At 40.1% G+C, this 19,372-nt stretch overlaps 1 protein-coding gene across 1 annotated transcript in view; it reads right to left on the minus strand.

Moving 5' to 3' along the window:
- Positions 1-8,327: 8,327 nt before the first annotated feature.
- col20a1 (collagen type XX alpha 1 chain) overlaps positions 8,328-19,372 on the minus strand; it is a 114,582-nt gene continuing 103,537 nt past the window's right edge. The window contains exons 30-42 of the mRNA XM_088608199.1: positions 18,564-18,650; positions 18,234-18,287; positions 17,461-17,556; positions 16,471-16,524; positions 15,665-15,718; positions 14,618-14,671; positions 13,923-13,994; positions 13,276-13,311; positions 12,431-12,497; positions 11,597-11,785; positions 11,112-11,189; positions 9,904-10,059; positions 8,328-8,872 (exon numbers count right to left, since the gene is read on the minus strand). Coding sequence (XP_088464325.1) covers positions 8,844-8,872; positions 9,904-10,059; positions 11,112-11,189; positions 11,597-11,785; positions 12,431-12,497; positions 13,276-13,311; positions 13,923-13,994; positions 14,618-14,671; positions 15,665-15,718; positions 16,471-16,524; positions 17,461-17,556; positions 18,234-18,287; positions 18,564-18,650 — 1,026 coding nt within the window. The 3' untranslated portion in view covers positions 8,328-8,843. The remainder of the gene's footprint in view (positions 8,873-9,903; positions 10,060-11,111; positions 11,190-11,596; positions 11,786-12,430; positions 12,498-13,275; positions 13,312-13,922; positions 13,995-14,617; positions 14,672-15,664; positions 15,719-16,470; positions 16,525-17,460; positions 17,557-18,233; positions 18,288-18,563; positions 18,651-19,372) is intronic.

The following is a 19,372-nucleotide window of genomic DNA, read 5'->3' on the forward strand; positions in this document are numbered from 1 at the left end:
TTAGCAGACAATGTCTGTTCTGCTAATGTTCAAGTTCTGTATTTTTTCCTTTTATCTCAAATTAGTGAGATTACCTTTGGGTCTTATTTTAAAAAATCATGCAATTTAATTAATACTTTTTACTTTCATCCTACTGCATAGCACAGCTAGCATGGTAATCATTAAGAGCTGAGACAAAACCTGCACCTTAACTTTAAATAAAGGGCAAACCCTTCCAGTTTTGTTAAGGGTCAGATGAGAACCAATTCAGAAATGTTAAATATGAATTACTTTTCAGCTTCTGTTTTGTTTTTATATCCCGTATTGCAATTGCAAAATCGTGTGTTCAGTTTTTCAAATGTAAATGCATTTTGTCTCCAGAACTAAAGTCAAGCATGTTGTTACTGTGAGATGTCAGCGCCTTGCACCCACTACCGTCTTAAGAGTGACGTTCTCTCTCACTGAAGATGGCCTGTCTAGAAGTGGCTTAATGCTTTGTTCTCAGACTATTTGCCTAATTGTACTAATTATGGTTGTCAAGATAGATGCCTTTGGATATTTAGAAAATATTTCAAAATTGCAATACAGAGAAACCTGTTTTAAAGAGGCAAATGCAGGATACAGAGACCGATTTAAATTAGCCATAAAGTGACATCTAAGTATTATTTGAACTTAATATATTGTGTAGGTATCTGACTTATAATGTGGTTGTCAAACATAGGCATGGAATTACCAGAAGAGTCCATATTTATCTGTTATTCTTTGCTGGAAACATGACATTATCCTCTAACCCGTTATTTTTTCAAAAAAGTATCTCAGCTGTTTTTTTTTATGCTTGATTTTTGTAAACCTCTGAAGAGTCCGGTGTTTGGGTATTAAGTCTATAGTAAACCAAACAAAACCGTAAATACTGTAGTTAAGAGTTCTAAACCACATTAGTTTCTTCATAGTACTTTATATGGCATATACACTACTAGTTATTTAGAATACATATTTGGCATTTATGGATTTTAAATGAATAATTTTTATGGGGTAAAATGATCATGGTTTCACAATGGACTGGTCAATTTTAATTAATGTAACATCTATCGAGCTGTAGACTAACTTTGGTTTTCTTACTAGGTTTTGACTGGAGCGATACAACTGTCACAGTCTAAACTGATCTGATAATATTTCAGAGAACATTTTTGCTCCTTAACTACCCTTTATCAATATAGTTAACTGCACTCCACTATTTGTATATGTCTCTCCTTTATCTGGCTTTTAGTATCCCATCTGCTACTCTTAGGCATCCCCTTCACAGAGCAGTTTTAAAGTACGTGGTGGTTGTAGGCAGGTCTGCCAGTGTGTCTGCATTGTTCGGTCAGTCAGTTGTGAATTTCTCTGCCTATCAATCCTCAGCTTACCCATACCTTCAGACTCCATCACTGCATGTACTTGTTCTTTGTCTTTGAAAACAAGTCTTACTTCCGTTTCATTAATCATCTGAAAAAGAAATGTGAACTTCACGTTATTAAAGAGAAAAGATTGGGGAGCACTCTTGAAAAGTATGTCCTCTCTCAGAGATGAGGAAAAGGATCGTTTTAGGAGTGTTTCGATGAATGGGTCTGACGTAGCCAGGCACATTCAGGACTTAGTGATTCTGTGGTATTTGTATACAGTAGTGTACGTTTCCTTCCCTTCATTTGTTTGAATGAATTCAGATGTTTTAACGCTTTCAAGCCTTAAGTGTCCACCCTGCCTCTTTCAGACTGAACCTTGACTGCATTGGTGTTTACAGATAAATTCTGTCAACCTCAACACAGTGTTGTAAGCTTAACATTTCCTTGCATTGCCTACAATCGCATGACAGGTTTTTTGATTCAAGTACTAAGTAGAAATCAATCAAATTTTGCTGTTTTTTGACTTTGGTGCATTGTTCCTTCTCTTCCTTCAAATAATGCCTTTGATTAATAAGTATCAAACATTTTAACCTTTGTAGATTGACTACGAATTTCCTTATGATAATGTTAAATGCCCTAATAACCTTAATGGAATGTCGCTTTTCATTACGCGAGCATGGTTTTATTGCGAATACTTCATCAGGAGACTGAGATAGCAGCTTTGACTTCCAGCATATCCCACATATCCTGTGATTTAAGCCCTTTACCCTTTCATTTCATATTCCAAATTCAATTCCAAAATTTCAAACATGAGGCTGAGGGGGGAAAACTGCACATTTTTAACCTGAATTAAGGGCATCTCTTCAATTCCAACTAAAAGTCAAATAAACCCACTTGGAATGCCAGAGAACACAAAGCTGATGTCTAGTGTCTTGATTGTGCTTTAATGATTTGTCACTTTCACCTGTCAACGAAAGTAATGCTGTTACAGGTATTTTGAACCAGATTTGGTTTTGTTTTTAAGCTGCTGCCTGTTAATTCATCAGTATTCCATTTACTAAAATGCATAAAGCAGGATGTGAGCAGACATGTACGAGAATTCATTCTGAAATACTCCTGCCAAACCCGACAGTTTTCCTTCTTACTTTCTTATCCATTAACTAGCCTATTTCTTAAAATTATATACAGTACAATACATTGATTGAAGACCCTTAAGTTAACTATGTTAATGATATTTATATTCATTGAGGATAAACATCAAATTTTTTGCAGCATTCTTTTATAATTTGTAGTGTATGTTATAACTTGTTTATTACTGGGTTTATAAAATCAGTCTTATTATGTGAAACTAGGTCCCAGGAAAGGACAGATACTTCACCTCTCAGTTTTAAATAAAGATTTACATCTTCCCCTTTCAATCTATTGTAAAATTTAAATGCCTGGAAGTTGTACATATAGAAGTGTATAGCATATCAAATTATATTTTAGAAATCTAAGCAAATGACAACAATATAAAATGGAGCTTTTTTGGGGAGTAGGTTTAACTCCACTGGGGTTTTCACCCACTGCTAGATGTTGAGTGGATTTACTGGTTGATTCTCAACTCATATGTCTCCTGCTGCTTTCAAGCACTTAGTGGTTTCAAAGTGAAACAAAGTTTGTTGACGTACCTTGTGAAGTGTCCAGAAACCTTGTAAATGTAGTGTCTGTTATTTCTCTGCAACTTCAGTATTTGGGATTCCCACCCCTCCAGAATCAGCACTGCATACATTCCATGGGTGCCAGGACATTTCTCCATCACTGTGCCGAATTTCTGTGCAATAGTTCTCTGGCCTCAGAAAACCGAGAGTTTTTTTTCTTTACCCTTAACTCATGCAGGGCAAGGAATCACCAAACTGGTGTGCAGCAAAGAGCTCTTGGATTTCTTGCTCTCTGTTATCTCTTGTTTGGGGAAAAAAAGCTTAATAAAGCTGATATAAATACATTCTGTTTACTGGCTGTCTTTAATAGCATAGCTTACCATGTGAAATTAGTGATTAGTAGTGTGGTACCAAAGTGGTTGCTGTTTGCAATGCAACTGTATCTAGGATGTGAGGTTCAATCCTTTTGCTTGGAGATATTTCTTATTCCATCAAGAAAGTTCGCCTGTGCTCAAGCACAGTTTCTGTGGTTTTTGCCAATATGTACTGCTGCGTACAAAATCAAGGCTGCTGGAAGTTAGAATTCCCTTAAAAATACACAGCAAACTTTTCAGCACCTAAGCCTTACGTCCTTTGTTACTGACACTTTTTCCTTTTTGTTCATTCTTCTGCACTGCTTTCTATGGGAAAGTCAGAGAAATGGACAATGTGGAGTGTGTGTGCGCAGGATGGAATTGGATGGCGTGGTGAAAGGACAAAGTTTCTGAGCTCTTTCCATGCTACTGAAAGCTATTACTGGTAGGTTTCTGTTGTGTTGGTCCACAAACGGGTAAAAAGCTTCAAAGATGTGCATCCGGTGAGCAGGATTTGAAGCTGCATAGCTATGCCCCTAACTATCTTCAACTCCCGTACATTAACACCACTTGGTCAATCCCAGCCAGCTGCAGCTCAGCCTAGACAAAGGGAAAAGGAAATGCAGATGTCTTGGCACCTTGTGTTTATTTGCCATTATGTGAAATAAAGTAAAGAAGCAATTTGAGAAATATTGCTTAAATCATTTTGTCCTGAGGATTCGTAAGATTATTTGAAACCGAGACAATGAAGAGTGTAAGATGACTGATGTCGGTAATGCTGGATTTTTCTGCTTCACACCATCATCATTCCATCACTGCAGGCTGGCTGAGGAAAGGAAACCAAAAGAAAACCGTTCTCTCACTGCGACTAGTTTATTCCTGACTGTTCTTGTAATGCTGAATCAGCAGGGCTGTCCTTAGGATCTCTGGTGACTTGTTACCTATTACAGTGACTGTACACCGAGGGACTGGGCAACAGGTTTGGATACTCTGGGTTTCCTTTTTGAGCCTCTTCTGTTGTCAACAGTACAAGTTTCCTGGACCCGACCCCCACCCTCAGGTGCCCTACACCAGGAGGAGGCGCGATGAGCTGCAGTTGTGAATTTGATGTTGCGACGGGAATTTTTCTTGTCATCTTGCACTCTGCAATGGTATCGCTGCTTATGGTTATACAGGCCTTGTGATGTTGAGGCACTTTCTGGTGATTCTATGTATCTACTGAATGACATTGGGAATATCTTAGACTGCATTGTGTAACATTTCATTAGTACAGGGTGCAATACATTTATAACATCATTTACATCGCTTTGATCATTATTTCTAAAACCATATCTCTGCATTTCTTTGGCAAAAATGTAAATAATGAGTTCATGAAAATTGTAGCGAATTGGAATGAAAGAAGGCTAAAAGCATGCATGATCACACCATCATGATAGTTCCATGAATAATAGTCATCTGTATAGTACCAAGATGGCTGAGTGGTTAAGGCATTTAGATTTAAATTCCAGTATACCCAGGTCTGTGAAGGTCTGAACCCTGCTGCTGGAAATGGTTTTATCATCCTCAATAAAGGTCAATCAAGCCTTCATCATCTTTCAATCATGTCATGGCTATGAATGTCATCTTCATAATTGGGTAATTCTGAATTACAAACCCAGAACCCAAACAACCTCAATGAGTTATCAATCTCACCCCTCCTTTTGCTCTGTATTAGTTTCAGTAATCGCAGTAATCTGTAAAAAGGAAGAGTATTCTATTTAGATTGACACTTTTATAATTGTGGTAAGGCATACTGTTCTGATTTCGGAATGATATAGTCTAGTACTGACAGCACACCAAAGACCTTCACAAACATGCTGTAGATGAGATTTACACCTGCTTATGGGACTTTTTGTCTAACACTTGGCCACTGCTTCCACGGTACAGAACTTTTAGAATATATTGGAATGGAATAGAAAACATGAAATGTCATCTTGCAGGTTATGGTACAAAGTAAAAAAATAAATGGACTTTCGCATAACATTGGGGAAATTTACGTTTTAGTTGGACTGAAGTCACTTATGCATAGGTCTCTGGATATGCATAAATCAAAGAATTATACTGTAATTTCTTCTGAATTCTTCAGCTTTTCCACACATTTCATGTTACCAATATCAGCAAGCTTCACACGTTCGTATTGGTATACCCCCCGTTGTTCAGCAGAAATATCTCATAAATTGATTAAAATGACACAAAACTTTGTTTCAGTTATAGTTTTTATTCCATTTCTTCTTTAAATATCTTCACAACACTTTCGTAATACAGTAGTTAGTATTCTAGCTTATCAGTCAATAATCAAAGTAAATTAAACAGCAGGATAAAGATGCTCCATGATTTCAATTATAACATCTTAATTATAGTAATCCACCTTCATCAATACCAGCTGTTCAGTAACTCACTATCATAGTGTTCAGACAATGTTAAATTGCCAGCGTCGGGTTTTCACTAACTGATGTGTTGACCAGGATGCAGAGTACGGTATTGTTATGCTGCCAGTAAGAAGTTGTGCTCTGACACATACAAGCACAGAGCATCATCAGTGTAACTGCTGGACATCTCAGACTCTTGACCAGTGTCACCTGGACCTCATTGGAGACGTAAGTGAAACAGATACAACATAATCAGATACTGTACATGTAGTTAAAGTCTACCTTGAACTGTTTTTTTAAGTCCATGCCTTTTAATTTCATAATTTTTTTTATTATATTTTGTTTACTTACATTTACTTACACTATTCAGATTACATGGTTTTGTGAATTTGGAATTAGTCTTTTCAAGGACTGCTTTTGCTGTGAGAACCTCTTGCTGTGGAGGATATTCTCCAGCTCCAAAAGAGGTTTTACTTTGCATGAGTCATCATATAAAGCACCATCATCACCATCGGGTGATTGTTTTAACGAACCTCTTTGTATACATTTGCCCTTATTTAATTTCTGAATTAATCTGTTTGCTAGGCTGTTGCTTCAGTTTGTGCCTGTTGTCCAATCTTACTATACCGCTAAGACTTCAAAGGCTTGTTTCTTCTTTAGTACAAGAATATCAGTGGGGACTAGCAGAAACCTGGGAACAGAGATTTGAGCATCATGAGGTTAGTGTGCATAAAGAGTGGAAGAGCTGTAGTCGATCTCGGAGAACGATGAAGGAAGTCCTGAAGAATTCCTACTAAAACATCCAGAAAGCATTGTACTGTAAAATTACACGACTGTTACTGCTGTTGGCTTTTCTTTCACATACAGCAGATAACTATCCTTTTTGTATTTTTAAGAAATGTGTAAAAGGTACAAATTTAGTATAATTATAAGGTAAAAGATAATTCAAGACAAATTTAGCGATACAATTATTACGATACAACAGGAAATACAAAAATATTGCTTTGAGTAACATCTTTAGATTTCATTTACTCTAATTTGGGTTAAACAAAGACTAGCATACACTACATTGTTTTTATACAAAGTATCTTTAGCATAAGATATATTCACAACACATACAAAAATAATCTAAACATAAAATGTGAGCAAATATTTTCAGTGCTTAAAAATAACAATCTTTTTTAAGACTTCAGGTATGGTAGAAATTGCATTTAGGGAATCCCATGAAAACAAGATTGCTGTCTTATAAGGATATCATTATTAATATTATTTCAAATAAATATACTTTCAAAACATTATGTGTGTTAAAGAAAAAAAGTATTAAAATACATCTACTGTTTAGTTGTTGTTTTTTCATTTTGACTACAATTTGAAAATTGATTTAAAGGCCAAAAAAGCTATAAATGATTAAAAAGTACTGAGAATTCTTTAACCCCAATACAACTCCATTTTATACACAGTAAACTTTAGTGTACAAATAGTATCTGATTTAGATTTTTAAAAGAATTGTGTGCTGGATTCTCTTATGCCCAGGGGTGATGAAATTGTTTTGATTAATATGCCTGCAAGTCAATCATTTAATCACTGTCTACATTGGAAGCACTTGCACAGTTACAGGGAGCGCAAATTGCTAAAATACTGAGTGAGATGTTTTTCTTAGTTATATGGTTTGGGCAACTTTTTTAGGTTTGCTGTGAAATATGTCCGCTGTTGTGATTTTTAAACTAAAAAATAGAACAATAGGATATATCACGAAGAGCCTTATTTTCTTTTCAACTAATGAAGACTGTAAATGGGAGTTACAGTAGGTTATATCATACATTTGTATGCTTTTTAACAGTTGGAACCTAAAATGTAATTGTAGAATTAGAGGCACTCGAGTGATTTATACTACAGATACTGTAGATCAGTCAGACTTCCTACTGATGGATGATATCAATTAGCAACACTGGCAAGAAAGTGCATTATAACTGCTTGCTGTACAGATTTTTTATACAAATTAAAAATTGTGCAGATAATTAGATGAGCTCAGCTGGATAGACTTACTGTAAATCGTATTTGTTTAATTAAGGCTAGGATCAGACTGGACACCTTTCTTCTTCCTTCCACCCAGATATTTGAAGGTAGGTGAAAAGCTGATTTAATGGGCAACAGGACCATGTTGTGGATCAGAATGTGTTGCTCCTTCCTCATGGCTCCTGGGTTTGACACCCTTGGGTGTGGAGGTCAAATGGTGTCCACATGTTAAACTCTGAGGTTTTTGCCATGTATATTCCAACTTCCAAAAAATGCTACCTAGGTTTGATTGGCTAGTCTAAATTATCCATTGTCCAGTGATGGACCGCTGTCCTGCCCAGGCTGAGACCCGTCCTGATTTGCATCCTTTTCCTCAGGATACATGGCTATTGATGAATAGAGCATGCTATTTAAAATACCAGCATTTTTATGACTGGGTAAGATGCCAGGTACTTAGGGACTTTTGAAATGTGCAATGGTGCAATCTACTGTAAGATCATTCTAGGTACAGTATGCTTATACTACCAATTTTGAAATTAAACCAGAGGATTTCAGATGTTAATGTTACACAAGAAAAGAACTTGTGATAACTTTTTAATCATTTTGGAAATATGTTGGGTAATTGGAAAAGTCGGTTGTGCATCATAGGAAAAGTTTTCCCTCCACTTTTCTTAAAATTCTGACACTCAAGCAAGAGTGTCACAAACAAATATAGTTTAAATATTATTGAGAATTTACAGCTAGAAAAGCAGAGCAAATTTTGGATTGGAGAACCAAACTTTGAGCTTTAAGTAGCAATTGCAGAGTCTTATTTGTAACTGTGCATAAATGTTACTTTTGTCCTACTGGCATATGTATCAGTGTGCACAATAAAGATCTTGCCACCAGCATTGAAAAGGATGAAGGCGTTGTACACCATATTGTACAGTCATCAACACACACTGTTTCATAGTTCATCTGGCATTAATGACTGTGTTGCAGTTCAAATGAAATCTTTTGTTTCTGCCTGTCATAGGGCTTTTTAACCCAACAGAAAAGTCTTTGGGAAGTGCAGTCTGTCCAGGTTCAAGGCTGGAACATGAAGTATTCTTGTCCTGGAAACAGAAGAGACAATCAAATCTGTGCAAAGGTGCTTTATGTGTGAATGAAAGTGACAAAATCTCCAACAAATAATGAGTTATTTGAAGACTGGTAATCGGCCAGTTACAGGCAGGGATCCAACATTTAACTATTAACTTCACCATGACGCTTACCAGGGAAACCAGCCTGAACACTGACGGATGATATGATTCTCAAATTAGCATTAATACTTTGATTGCTTTATTTTTTCTCTTATAAGGACCAACAGGTTTGTGTCTGTGATTGTCAAGTGGTCATCAGCTGAGTTCCCTGCAGCAGCCTCTGCACCTGAACAGGAACAAGGCCTGGCTTTGACAGGTCCTTCATGAAATCGATTTTGCCTCAATCGACTGCACTAATGGAATATTGCACATTTTCAATGATCACTAATTAACTCACTCTTTCCTCTCAGGTGCTTTACAATTAGCAGCTGATGCAGCGAAAGCAACACACTTGAGTATAAAAACCCAAGTGACTTCCCCTCAGAGAGATGGTCATCTTGTAGAAAATGGTCTTCATTTTTGTTTGTTTTGTGCAAAGATGGTCTTCTGCTGCCTTTAACCAAAGCTAAGCTGTGAATTTAGTGTTTCTGGAGGCATTTGTAATGTGCAATCCAGACAAGCTGGAGTTTCAAGTGTTCATTTTTGTTTTGAGGTGTGTGTTAAATATGCCCCTTTAGTACTGTGCATGTACTGTATGGTCCCTCTATGCTGAGTGTGAGAAGTGTAAAACCAAAAGAATGGTATTTTAGGTGTGTGGGCCCTTGATTCATATTCCCTTTCAGTCTGTTACTTGTATTATAGACAGACCTCATTCCTGTTGATGTTTAGTCACAATCCGTGTACTCCTGACCAATATGTATGGTTGGGCAATGCAGGGCAGATTTATTAACCCAACAGACTGAGTAGGGTTGTGTGGACAAGCGTCCTCCTAATACAGTTACATTTTTTCACCTGCATAGACACCCAGGTCCATGAAAAATCTTGCTCCCCCCAGTGGGTCTCACCTCTAGGATCTCTCCTTTGACAGCCCGTGTTGTCACACAGCCCTGGTGGGCCAAGTTCCCCAACAGGCCCTGTGGCCCCCGAGAGACCAGGTTTCCCCGGCTGGCCGGGGTCTCCCCTGGGTCCTGGTGCTCCAGGTTTCGACTCCCCCGGGGGACCTACGCAAACACAAAAGAGCTCAGACTTGAGGACAGGGGAGGTCCCTTTACCAATATCATTCTTCTAATACATACACGAGGGAAAAGTAGAATGTGGTGAAGTCTTAATGGCAGAAGGGGGTAATCCGTGGGATAAAAGCAAATGGGGCATTAACCTCTTTTCCACAACATCAAGAATTCAGGGACATCTTCCCCTTAGCACTAATACTGTATGGTAAAATCGTGATATCATGATACTGTCATATTGTGTGTTTTAAGGATGTGATAATCATGGTTTAAAATTTGTCATGTTTGTATAACTCCTATCTTGTGAACTCGCGTTCCTTTATTTCTAGACCAGAAGTGGATTTCCACAGTCTGGTAAGTGGATTGCGAGGAGGATGTCAGTAAGAAACCTCTGATACTTGTATATTAAGTTTGAGTAGGGAACTGCATAAGCAAAGAGAGATGATATTTTGGCCAAGACTTGGTCTCCTTTCTTTTCCTTTCAGCATGGAATAAACCTTTACCTGTTCCATTATTTATTCATATTTCACATCTTCCACAGGCTTTACAATCTGATATCTTTATACTGTCTAAAATTTCTTGTCTGTTAAAGGCTCCTGTATAGAGTATAGGACGAGTTCAGTTGTGTTGTGTTTTAGAAGGCGATTACTAGACACGCAGTGTCTGTTTTCAGCTGATTAAATCCTCCCTTTTTTCCCTGAGGGGAGTGTCGGATAACTGGAACCAAATCAACAGCTTGACTTCGTCCAATGTTCAAAACTACAGGAATTTCAGATCTCCATAAAGGTTTACAGCACAAATATTTATATATAAATTTAATTTCTTTAATTTTGTGCTTTTTTTGTAATAGAACTACAATGTAGACAATATTTATAGTATGAGTTATACTATCAAGTTTCTTCATGGGGTTTTTCCATAGATTTTATTGTCTTGTTTCAAAATGAGGTGAACTGTGTAGGAGCGTGTATGCTGTCACAGTGAGTGCTGTAATACTGCTTCACTGGGGGACAGTGTTTATGTGCTCTGTGCACAGCTGCTGATGTTACCTGGGAGTCCCCTGGGTCCGTGTGGGCCCTTCACGCTGTCTCCCACACTGCCCTTCTCCCCTGGCTGCCCCGACCTTCCTACGCAAGGCAAGATGAGCACAGATCAACAAACGGGGTTAAAACACCTCTGGAGGGGCATTCACAAAGTTTCAGAAGGTCAAATCACCTAATTTCCATTGCTTCAATTTAGCGTAACATACTGTACCTTCAGTGCACTGACTGAATTGACTGAGCTTTCTCTCCATTACCTGACACCGCAAGACTTTTGCATGTGAATCCAGCTTCTCTTGCCCTGTTTCCTGAAGGTGGGGTCTCAGATTTCAGAATCCGGATTTTCATATCGTCCAGATCAGTTCCCCAGTGATATCATTCTTTTTTTGAAATCTCAAATTCCACTCCCATTGCAGTGAAAGATTTGGGGCAGAAAAGATAGAGGAAAGTCCTGACAATTCTCCTAAGGCCTGCTGCAGTAGACCTTGCCTCACCTTGTTCCCCCGGATAACCTGATTTTCCAGGATCTCCAGTGGTTCCTGGCCGGCCTGGCCTACCCCTGGGCCCTGGGGCTCCCTGAGGTCCGGGGATCCCCGGTTCTCCTGGTGGCCCCACTGGCTCTTCCACGGGGACAGGCTTCTGGCTCATCTCGTTGAGGAACGAGTCCAGCTTCAGCACCTCATCTGCAGAGAGACACCACCTTTCTTGCAGCAGAGCTGTAACACAAACCCGAAATGGAGGCCATCTCCATACGCCCGAGCCTCCGCTGTCGGCTCGCGCAAGCCACGTGTTCCTTCTCAGCCAGCTATGAGTAATCTTGGCTTCGTGTACCAGAAGAAAGGTTACAACAACATGGAGGCTATCAGGCCTATTGTGCGTGATTGATTGCTAGAAATTGATTGATCTGAAGACGGCGATCGGGCACCTTCTTGGACCCTACCAGTGAATCGGTGAATCTGTAACATGATCAGTTCGTTGGCTCTGACAGCTCAGGAGTGATCAATAATGTACATGCCCCCTACTTCCACTCCTAAATTTGTGTAAGTGCCCAGACCTCATGAGCCTCCTGTGGAGAGGTGGGCCAATCACTATGGTCTTCATTTCTGCCTGCCTGCCACAGAGAGCTGTTGGGCTGGTGCTGAACTCCAGCATTAGTTTTCTCTTTCAAGGAAGGTGAAGGTGTTCTTTGGTTAACTTGTACAGTATAAAAACATTGCGTAGGGTATATGTAAGAACCGTTAAAAAAGGAGAGGAGGCCACTTGGCCTATCTGGAACATTTGGTAGGTGGATTAAAAAATATTGGCCGATATTGCCTAAGTTAACTTACTGTGTACCAGTTGCTCGCAGGCTTCAGTAACAAGCTGGTAAACGGTGGCTAAGGACTGTGGCTCCCCCTGCAACACAAAGCAAGCAGGTTATAAATGGTCATCTTTGTGATGAGGGTCATCAGTATAGTTGATTGAGTCTCTCTGACTGATAATTTAATAGTGACACCGTCTTATTGTGCAATGTTGTAGGGCAGCATGGTGGCAAAGTGGTTGGTAATGCTGCCCTGCAGCTATGGGGCCCTGGGTTTAAATTCTGCGGTGCTCTCTGTGTGGAGTTTGTTCGAATTGCCCCTGGTGTGAGTGTGTGCCTTGTGATGGACTGGTGTCCCATCCAGGGTGTACCCTGCCTTGTGCCTGTTACTGGCCAGAATAGGCTCTGGATCCTCTGTGACCCTTTATTGGATAAAGTGGTTAGAAAATGGATGGATGTTACAATATATTTCACAAGCATGAGTTTTTCCTCTCTACTGTAAAAAAAAACATTTTTTTTTATCATTGAATTTCTCTCAGAGGTCTCCCATTCCAGTACTGGCCTGTACTTCTATCATGTAGTAAAAGCAGCTAGGCTGATGATGATTCATTATGTAATGCCCTTTACAAATTGTAGTTTATATTTCATTATAATATTATGGCAATTTTAGAACATATTCAATGTAAGAAATGTTGAAAACTGAGCAGCGCAGTAATGATTTTGAAACATTAAAGGGAAAGAGAGCTCAGTCATTCTGGTGCAAAGTTAATTCACCAGATTCAGAGCAGAGGCATGTTATGGGTCTTAAAAGCTTCTCCTTTCACTGCACATATATCTTCCTTTTTGCAGCTGAAAGGAGAAAGAACAACTCACCTTCTCTCCCTTCTCTCCCTTGTGACCAGAAAGCCCCTGTGAAAGTAAAACACATGCATTTCATGGGCCCTTTGCTGTTTTTCTCTTGTCCCAGGATCTAAGAGCATGGGGAGGCTTAAAAACACATAAAGGCAATTTGGCCCATGCTCCTAAACTGGTTTCTAGCTGCTGTTTGATTGAAGTATCTTTTGTAAAATCCTTTCTTAAATGACCCAGAGGAGTCAGCTTCATCCGTAATTTACCAGAACACTCTCTCTGATTGATGCCTCCTTCTTTTCAGGAAGAGGCGCTTAGACCCAGATTAAATCAAAACTTTGACTTGCCTACCAGCTACAAATTACTGTACTATCACTGTATTAGACAGCAGTTTCTTGGGAGAGGAGTCTTCTATTTACCCAATGGTAAGGGCAGAGATCTCAAGGATTTGCCGTACCCCTGAATAAAGTGCCCAGTTGCTCCAGTCTGCCCAGCTGTATAAATGAGTACCAGCATTGCTGGAGGGGCTTCATCCCTGTGCGGCACTAGAGCCCCGCCCAGTGGTGACCAGGGTGAACTCTGGCCCGATGAGCCAGTGTGGCTCTGGTCTGACCTGTATCACATCTTGGGCCCAGGATGGAAGTGTCCCAGTTGTGCGGTCCAGTGCTTACCGTGGGCCCCACCTGCCCTGGGTGGCCCCTCTCTCCCACTACACCTGGGATACCTGGCATGCCCTGGAATCCCTAGACAGACACAGAGGCCAACATCAGGGCTGAGGGCATGAGAGAATACAGGGAAACGCTTGTCCATTGATGGACAGGGGAGTGTTCATCTTGAATTCAGTTTAACACTGTTCAACAGCAAGAGCTCAGCGGGTGAGAGAACAGGCCACACGAACTTTGCTTCAGAGTGTATGAATTTTATGTGTAAAATTTTGTCTTGGGTTTCTTCACAATTGTGCTATTAAGTCAGTGGAAAAGCACGTTTTCTTCTGCGTTCTTTAGGACTGGAATTTGTTACCTGCAAATGAGATGTAGAGGTATTTAACTGATCAGAAACTTGACCTAAATAAATTTCCTTGATCATTATTTTGCCTGTTTGCTTGACCTGTGCAGACAACTCAGGCACAACTAGTTTAATGTAAATGAGAGCTTTGACGCATGGAAATACCTTACCAGTTTTGTCATTTGTTTTTGCCTGTGCCACATTTTGTGCTTTTTTTTTTTAACAAACTCTAGGTACAGTCCAGGAAAGCACATTTCAGCCTTCAAAGGCGAGGTGTTTTAATCTGAATCAGATTATTTTCCCTATGAGCTGACAGGACCTGAGTGCTCTTTCATGCTGTCAAGCATGTGTCTGTACTTACTCTCGGGCCAGAAGGGCCAGGGGATCCTGGACTGCCCTCGGCCCCTCTGATTCCCTGGGGAGACACGAGAGACACCACACATCAGGAAAATCCGAAAGCAGCGCTTCCTTCGCCCTCTTTTCAACACAAAGCAAGAGAGCTCCCCATAACAAAGACAGCATCTGTCACAAGCCCTCAAACAGGCACAATGAAGGCTGAGGCCAAGCTTTCAGCTTCGTCCAGCATACAACATCTTCCGATGTACTCGTGAGCAACACCTCTTGTCCACAAGAGACAGAAGGCTCCCGTACGTGAGACTCTGCCAGACTGGGCCAGAAAGAGCTGGTTTGCTTTGCCCCTGCAGGTTCTGAGTAGTGCAGCTGACATCCCACTACTGTCTCTATCAACGCCCATACACTGATGGTGCCAGAGATCACGGGATTTTATCCAGATGTGCTCTATGTTCCATTTGTTTTTGTTTGACTCTTTTGTTTGAGGCACGGGTTTATGCAGATCTGTTTTAATTTGACAAATCCAGTCGAATAGGATTTCATTTTCATACCAGAAAGTTTTCATAGTATTAAAAGTCTCCTGTACCCCTCCAATCCCCCACAGGCATCAAGACATTCTTACAATGTGGAATTTAAATGGTAATCATGCTCAGCGAGTGCAAGACAGAGACCCTCTCTAACATATGGTGTAATCATTTGCTCATGAGTGTGATTATGCGCTCATCCTGTGCCAATATGAATAAGATGTTGACTTCCACACCCAGGTAAATCACAGGAGATCACACATGTTAAGGCGCAAATGGAACATGATTCAAGTGGAGATGTCCCACAAAGCGTAAGTGTAAATACAGTGCATGTCATTGACATTTTCAACTATTTCTACTTGTGAAGGTTATGATTCTGAAAAACAGTTGTACAGACCATCTAAAATTATAATTACAAAAATTGTGTGACAGTTACTTTTATTTATCTTTCAAGTTATCTGTTCTGATTATCTTATGCCGCGAAGGAGGAAACAGAATATTTCCTGAAGTGTCACAGCAGTTTGAAGGCTCACCTTAGGGCCTGCGAACCCCTCCCTCCCTTTAGGACCTGGAGGGCCAGGCAATCCCTGAGCAGGGGAAAGAGAAAAACATTGCAATGAATCTAACAGCAACATTACTACTCTGGTTAGACCTCTGCAGCAGAGCCTGCTTTGTCCAGACCCTGATTTGGAAACTGTTTGCTGCTGTCTGTGATGTTGGTAAACCAGTAGGTGGCGCTCTTCCCCCTGGTCAGAATTTCTAAATCCTCCCAGAGTGGTCACAGGACACTGTGATGCAGGAGGTGCTGCTCTTTGGATGAAACCTCGAACATAGAGTTGGTCCTGACTAGTTGCCCATTCAATTTCCCATGGCATTTTGCATGGGATCTTGCATCCCAGTGCAAGATTAGTGTAATGGCTGAATTCCACTTTGGGCTTACACAATCTTGTCGTCCTAAAGATCTCCCTTCATTCAACTCCTGTTGGTAAACTGTTGTTAATTGTTAAACTCCTGTCCTCCACAGGTAGGCAAATTGGGTCTCCTCCTTTATGTAAGGCCCCCTGGGTTAATTTGGAAAGACAGAATTGATGAAAACAATTCATTCTTGATTACTATTAATAAAAACAGTGACCAAATGTGTCCAGCTCCCTAAGGCCAGAGCAAGTTCCTGGAGACTGTGCTCAAAATCATATTAAGTGCTACTGGAATAGAACAAGCAGTGTATTGGTAGGTTTAGACCGCTCAGCTGACGGTATTTTGGTAAGAAAGTATTTTGCTGATTGTTGGCAATCTGTGACATCTGACCTGATCCATCAGCAAAAGGACAATGTTACTGTACCTGGAGTCCAGGCTTTCCAATGTCTCCCTTTTCCCCTCTTTCACCAGGAGGTCCCTTCAAAATATAAAAGGAAGAAAGTAAGATACTACACTGTATTGACTGTGTCGGGGCTGGGGAGGCTGTTTCTGGTGGGCAGCTGGGAGACACAAGACAGGTATTTGATTAGCAGCATAATTATTACAGAATTCTTCACAAATGCAACAGAACTTGCTCAGTGTGGAAGATAACACTTCCAGGCTTCAACCACTTTGGGTTCACTGAAACTTACACTAAAAAAGTAGCCAGGTATCTTTTTCCAGGACTCCCCCAAGACTATGCTTGAAGAAATACTTCCTATTGTCAGTTTTAAATGCAAATAAATGAAGATGTCTGTCGATATGGTATCACACCTGCCAGAGGAACACTTGTCTCCTTACCTTGATACATTAGACAGGCAATAGCCTCACATTCACTAATATTTGGGGCCTGTATTTCCCCTACTAACTGGCTCATGGCAAAGGTGTGTGATTATTTGCGTATAAACCTGTTGAATCTTCAAAGATAACACAATACCTTCTGTGTTGTCTCTCAATTATCGATTACAAATAAGTCTCATGAGGAATCTGCTTTACTTCATAATATGGCACTTTGGAGGCATTTGATGTTTGGGTATTTATGGATTTTCCATTTTTTTTTATTATTCTGATCACTAATCATATCCAAAGCAAAACGGGGGATGAAAAACACTCTGATCCAGGATGTAGTCAGGATTTGTGCTTCTAATATAGATACTGCAGCTATTGTGGCTCAGAAAAATAAAATAAAAACCTCAGTGCAGGAAATGAACATTTGGTCTGAAATCCTACAGAAAATCCTAGACCTTAGAAGCACCAAAATGCAGAAGGAAAGACTCTACATGCATCTGATAGAGGAGTCTTAAAGCCAAGATTCCGGGTAAACGAAAAAAGGCCATCAGCCCCGTTAATTGATTAATTGGATTAGGGTGCCTACCGCTCTTCCTCGAACCGTCATCCCCCTGGGTCCCCGGGCCCCCAGGGGGCCGCTTGTCCCCCTTGATCCCAACTTCCCTGGAGGTCCTGCCTCTCCCTGGGAGAAAGGCCACAGTGTAAGAGCACAGGAAAGGGAAAACAAGTGGAGATTAAGCAGCTAATTAAACAATTAAGCCCCGTTGGCATTTTTGGTCGTGAGCAGCTCATCAGTCTAGCAGATCTCAAGCAGCTGGAGGACTGCATAATGAATCTCTGTAAATCATCAACAGCACGAGACCCTGGGACTGGGTTGGACCAATTGAATTTCTTCTGCTCAGGTATTACGATGATATAAGGAGATCTACCAAAGCGAACGGACTCTCGATCTCAAAGACTTGTTGTAACATGTAGTTTAGGTGTATTTTTCAATCCACAAAAACGCCAACACATTTTTTATTTAAAGCACAAATAATAATAGCCATATGCTAAGTTTCATGTATAATTCCACATTTTGAAGGTAACATTAAAGCTATTAGCTATGCAGATATTCATATACAAAGTAATTGTTTCGACTATAAAGCACAAAATTAAAATAATTACCTGAGGTGCAAGAAAAAGGAAGTTTGTACTTCAGTACTTTTAGTTTTGTAGTCATATATAAAAAAAAACAGTGGATGCAGGATGAAGGAACACCAGGCTTCATTTTGCTAGTCAGGTAGTCTCATTTTCAACTTTTCCAGTGTACAGTGAATCTACAAGACTGGACAAAGTGTTGGATCCCTAAAGAGAACTGACCTTCAGCCCCTGTTCGCCTTTCTCACCTCTCTCACCCCTGGGCCCAGGTTTGCCCTGAGAAAAAAAAATTAACATAAACCACTATTGAGCACTATATTCTAAACATATTTAGAACAGAGCTGTAAAACACTACAATATATGTTAAACATATATTGTTGCTTTTCTTTTGAGGTAGGCCCATGCTTCAAAAAACACTTAATAATAACACCACCAAGTTAATAATAATTTAAAATATCTCTTATGATCCTCAGAGTCTGGGACGAGCAGGTGAGTTTATTTTCTAAGTTACAGCACTGGACTAATAAAGCACAGGATTTAGAAAACACTGACTGGTGGACCTGGAGGCCCAGGGGATCCTGGGATATTGGAGGTGCAGGTACAAGCATAGGCAGGTGGTGGGCAGCCCTCCTCATCCCTCTGCAAAGACAAAATACATATTAGAGTAGAGCTTCATGAAACAATGCAACTTGGTCAGCACTCAATCGGGCTTGTGTGGGATGTGGCCACCAGTGGGTGGCGCTCTCCTGTTTGGATTGAAAATTGAAGGGGTTACTAAAGACACAGTGATGTAGGAGGTGAGATATGAGACTCCTGCTTGCTTTTGGTTCTAAAGATCCCGGAGTACTATTTTATTGAGTAGGGGTGCAATCTCAGTGCCCAGGCTAAATTTCAATTCAGTTTCTTCTCTTTCAGGGCTACATGTGCTTCTGTGCTGTGATTCTCAAAATACTACATGCCCTGTATTATTGTTCCACAACCTGACCTTCAGCAGTCTCTAGGCAGAAAGGTAAATAAAATAAGTCAAGTGAATAGGCTTGAAGCTTGTAGCATTTTAATGTGATCTCCCAAAACACTAAACTTCATGGGGTTTTAGAAGAGGTTTGAACAGGGATCTGTGTCAGCATGCGCTGGCTGCATACAGGTTAATTTCACATTTCCACACGAGAATTAAAATGATGGAAAAACATTTCAGCTGTTGAGCCTGTTGACTCTTAAAACAGGCTTAAAAGCTGAAACGTGTTTCTCCTTTTTACTTTCCAGAGTGGAATAAAGCTTTACTAGTTCCTATTGTCTTTTTAGCCCAGTTTGACATGTTCAATATTTTATGATCTTTTAAAAGCTTGACCCGAATGACACAC

The sequence above is a fragment of the Lepisosteus platostomus genome, chromosome 15 (genome assembly GCF_059453375.1).
Source record: "Lepisosteus platostomus isolate fLepPlt1 chromosome 15, fLepPlt1.hap1, whole genome shotgun sequence".
Taxonomy (NCBI): domain Eukaryota; kingdom Metazoa; phylum Chordata; class Actinopteri; order Semionotiformes; family Lepisosteidae; genus Lepisosteus; species Lepisosteus platostomus.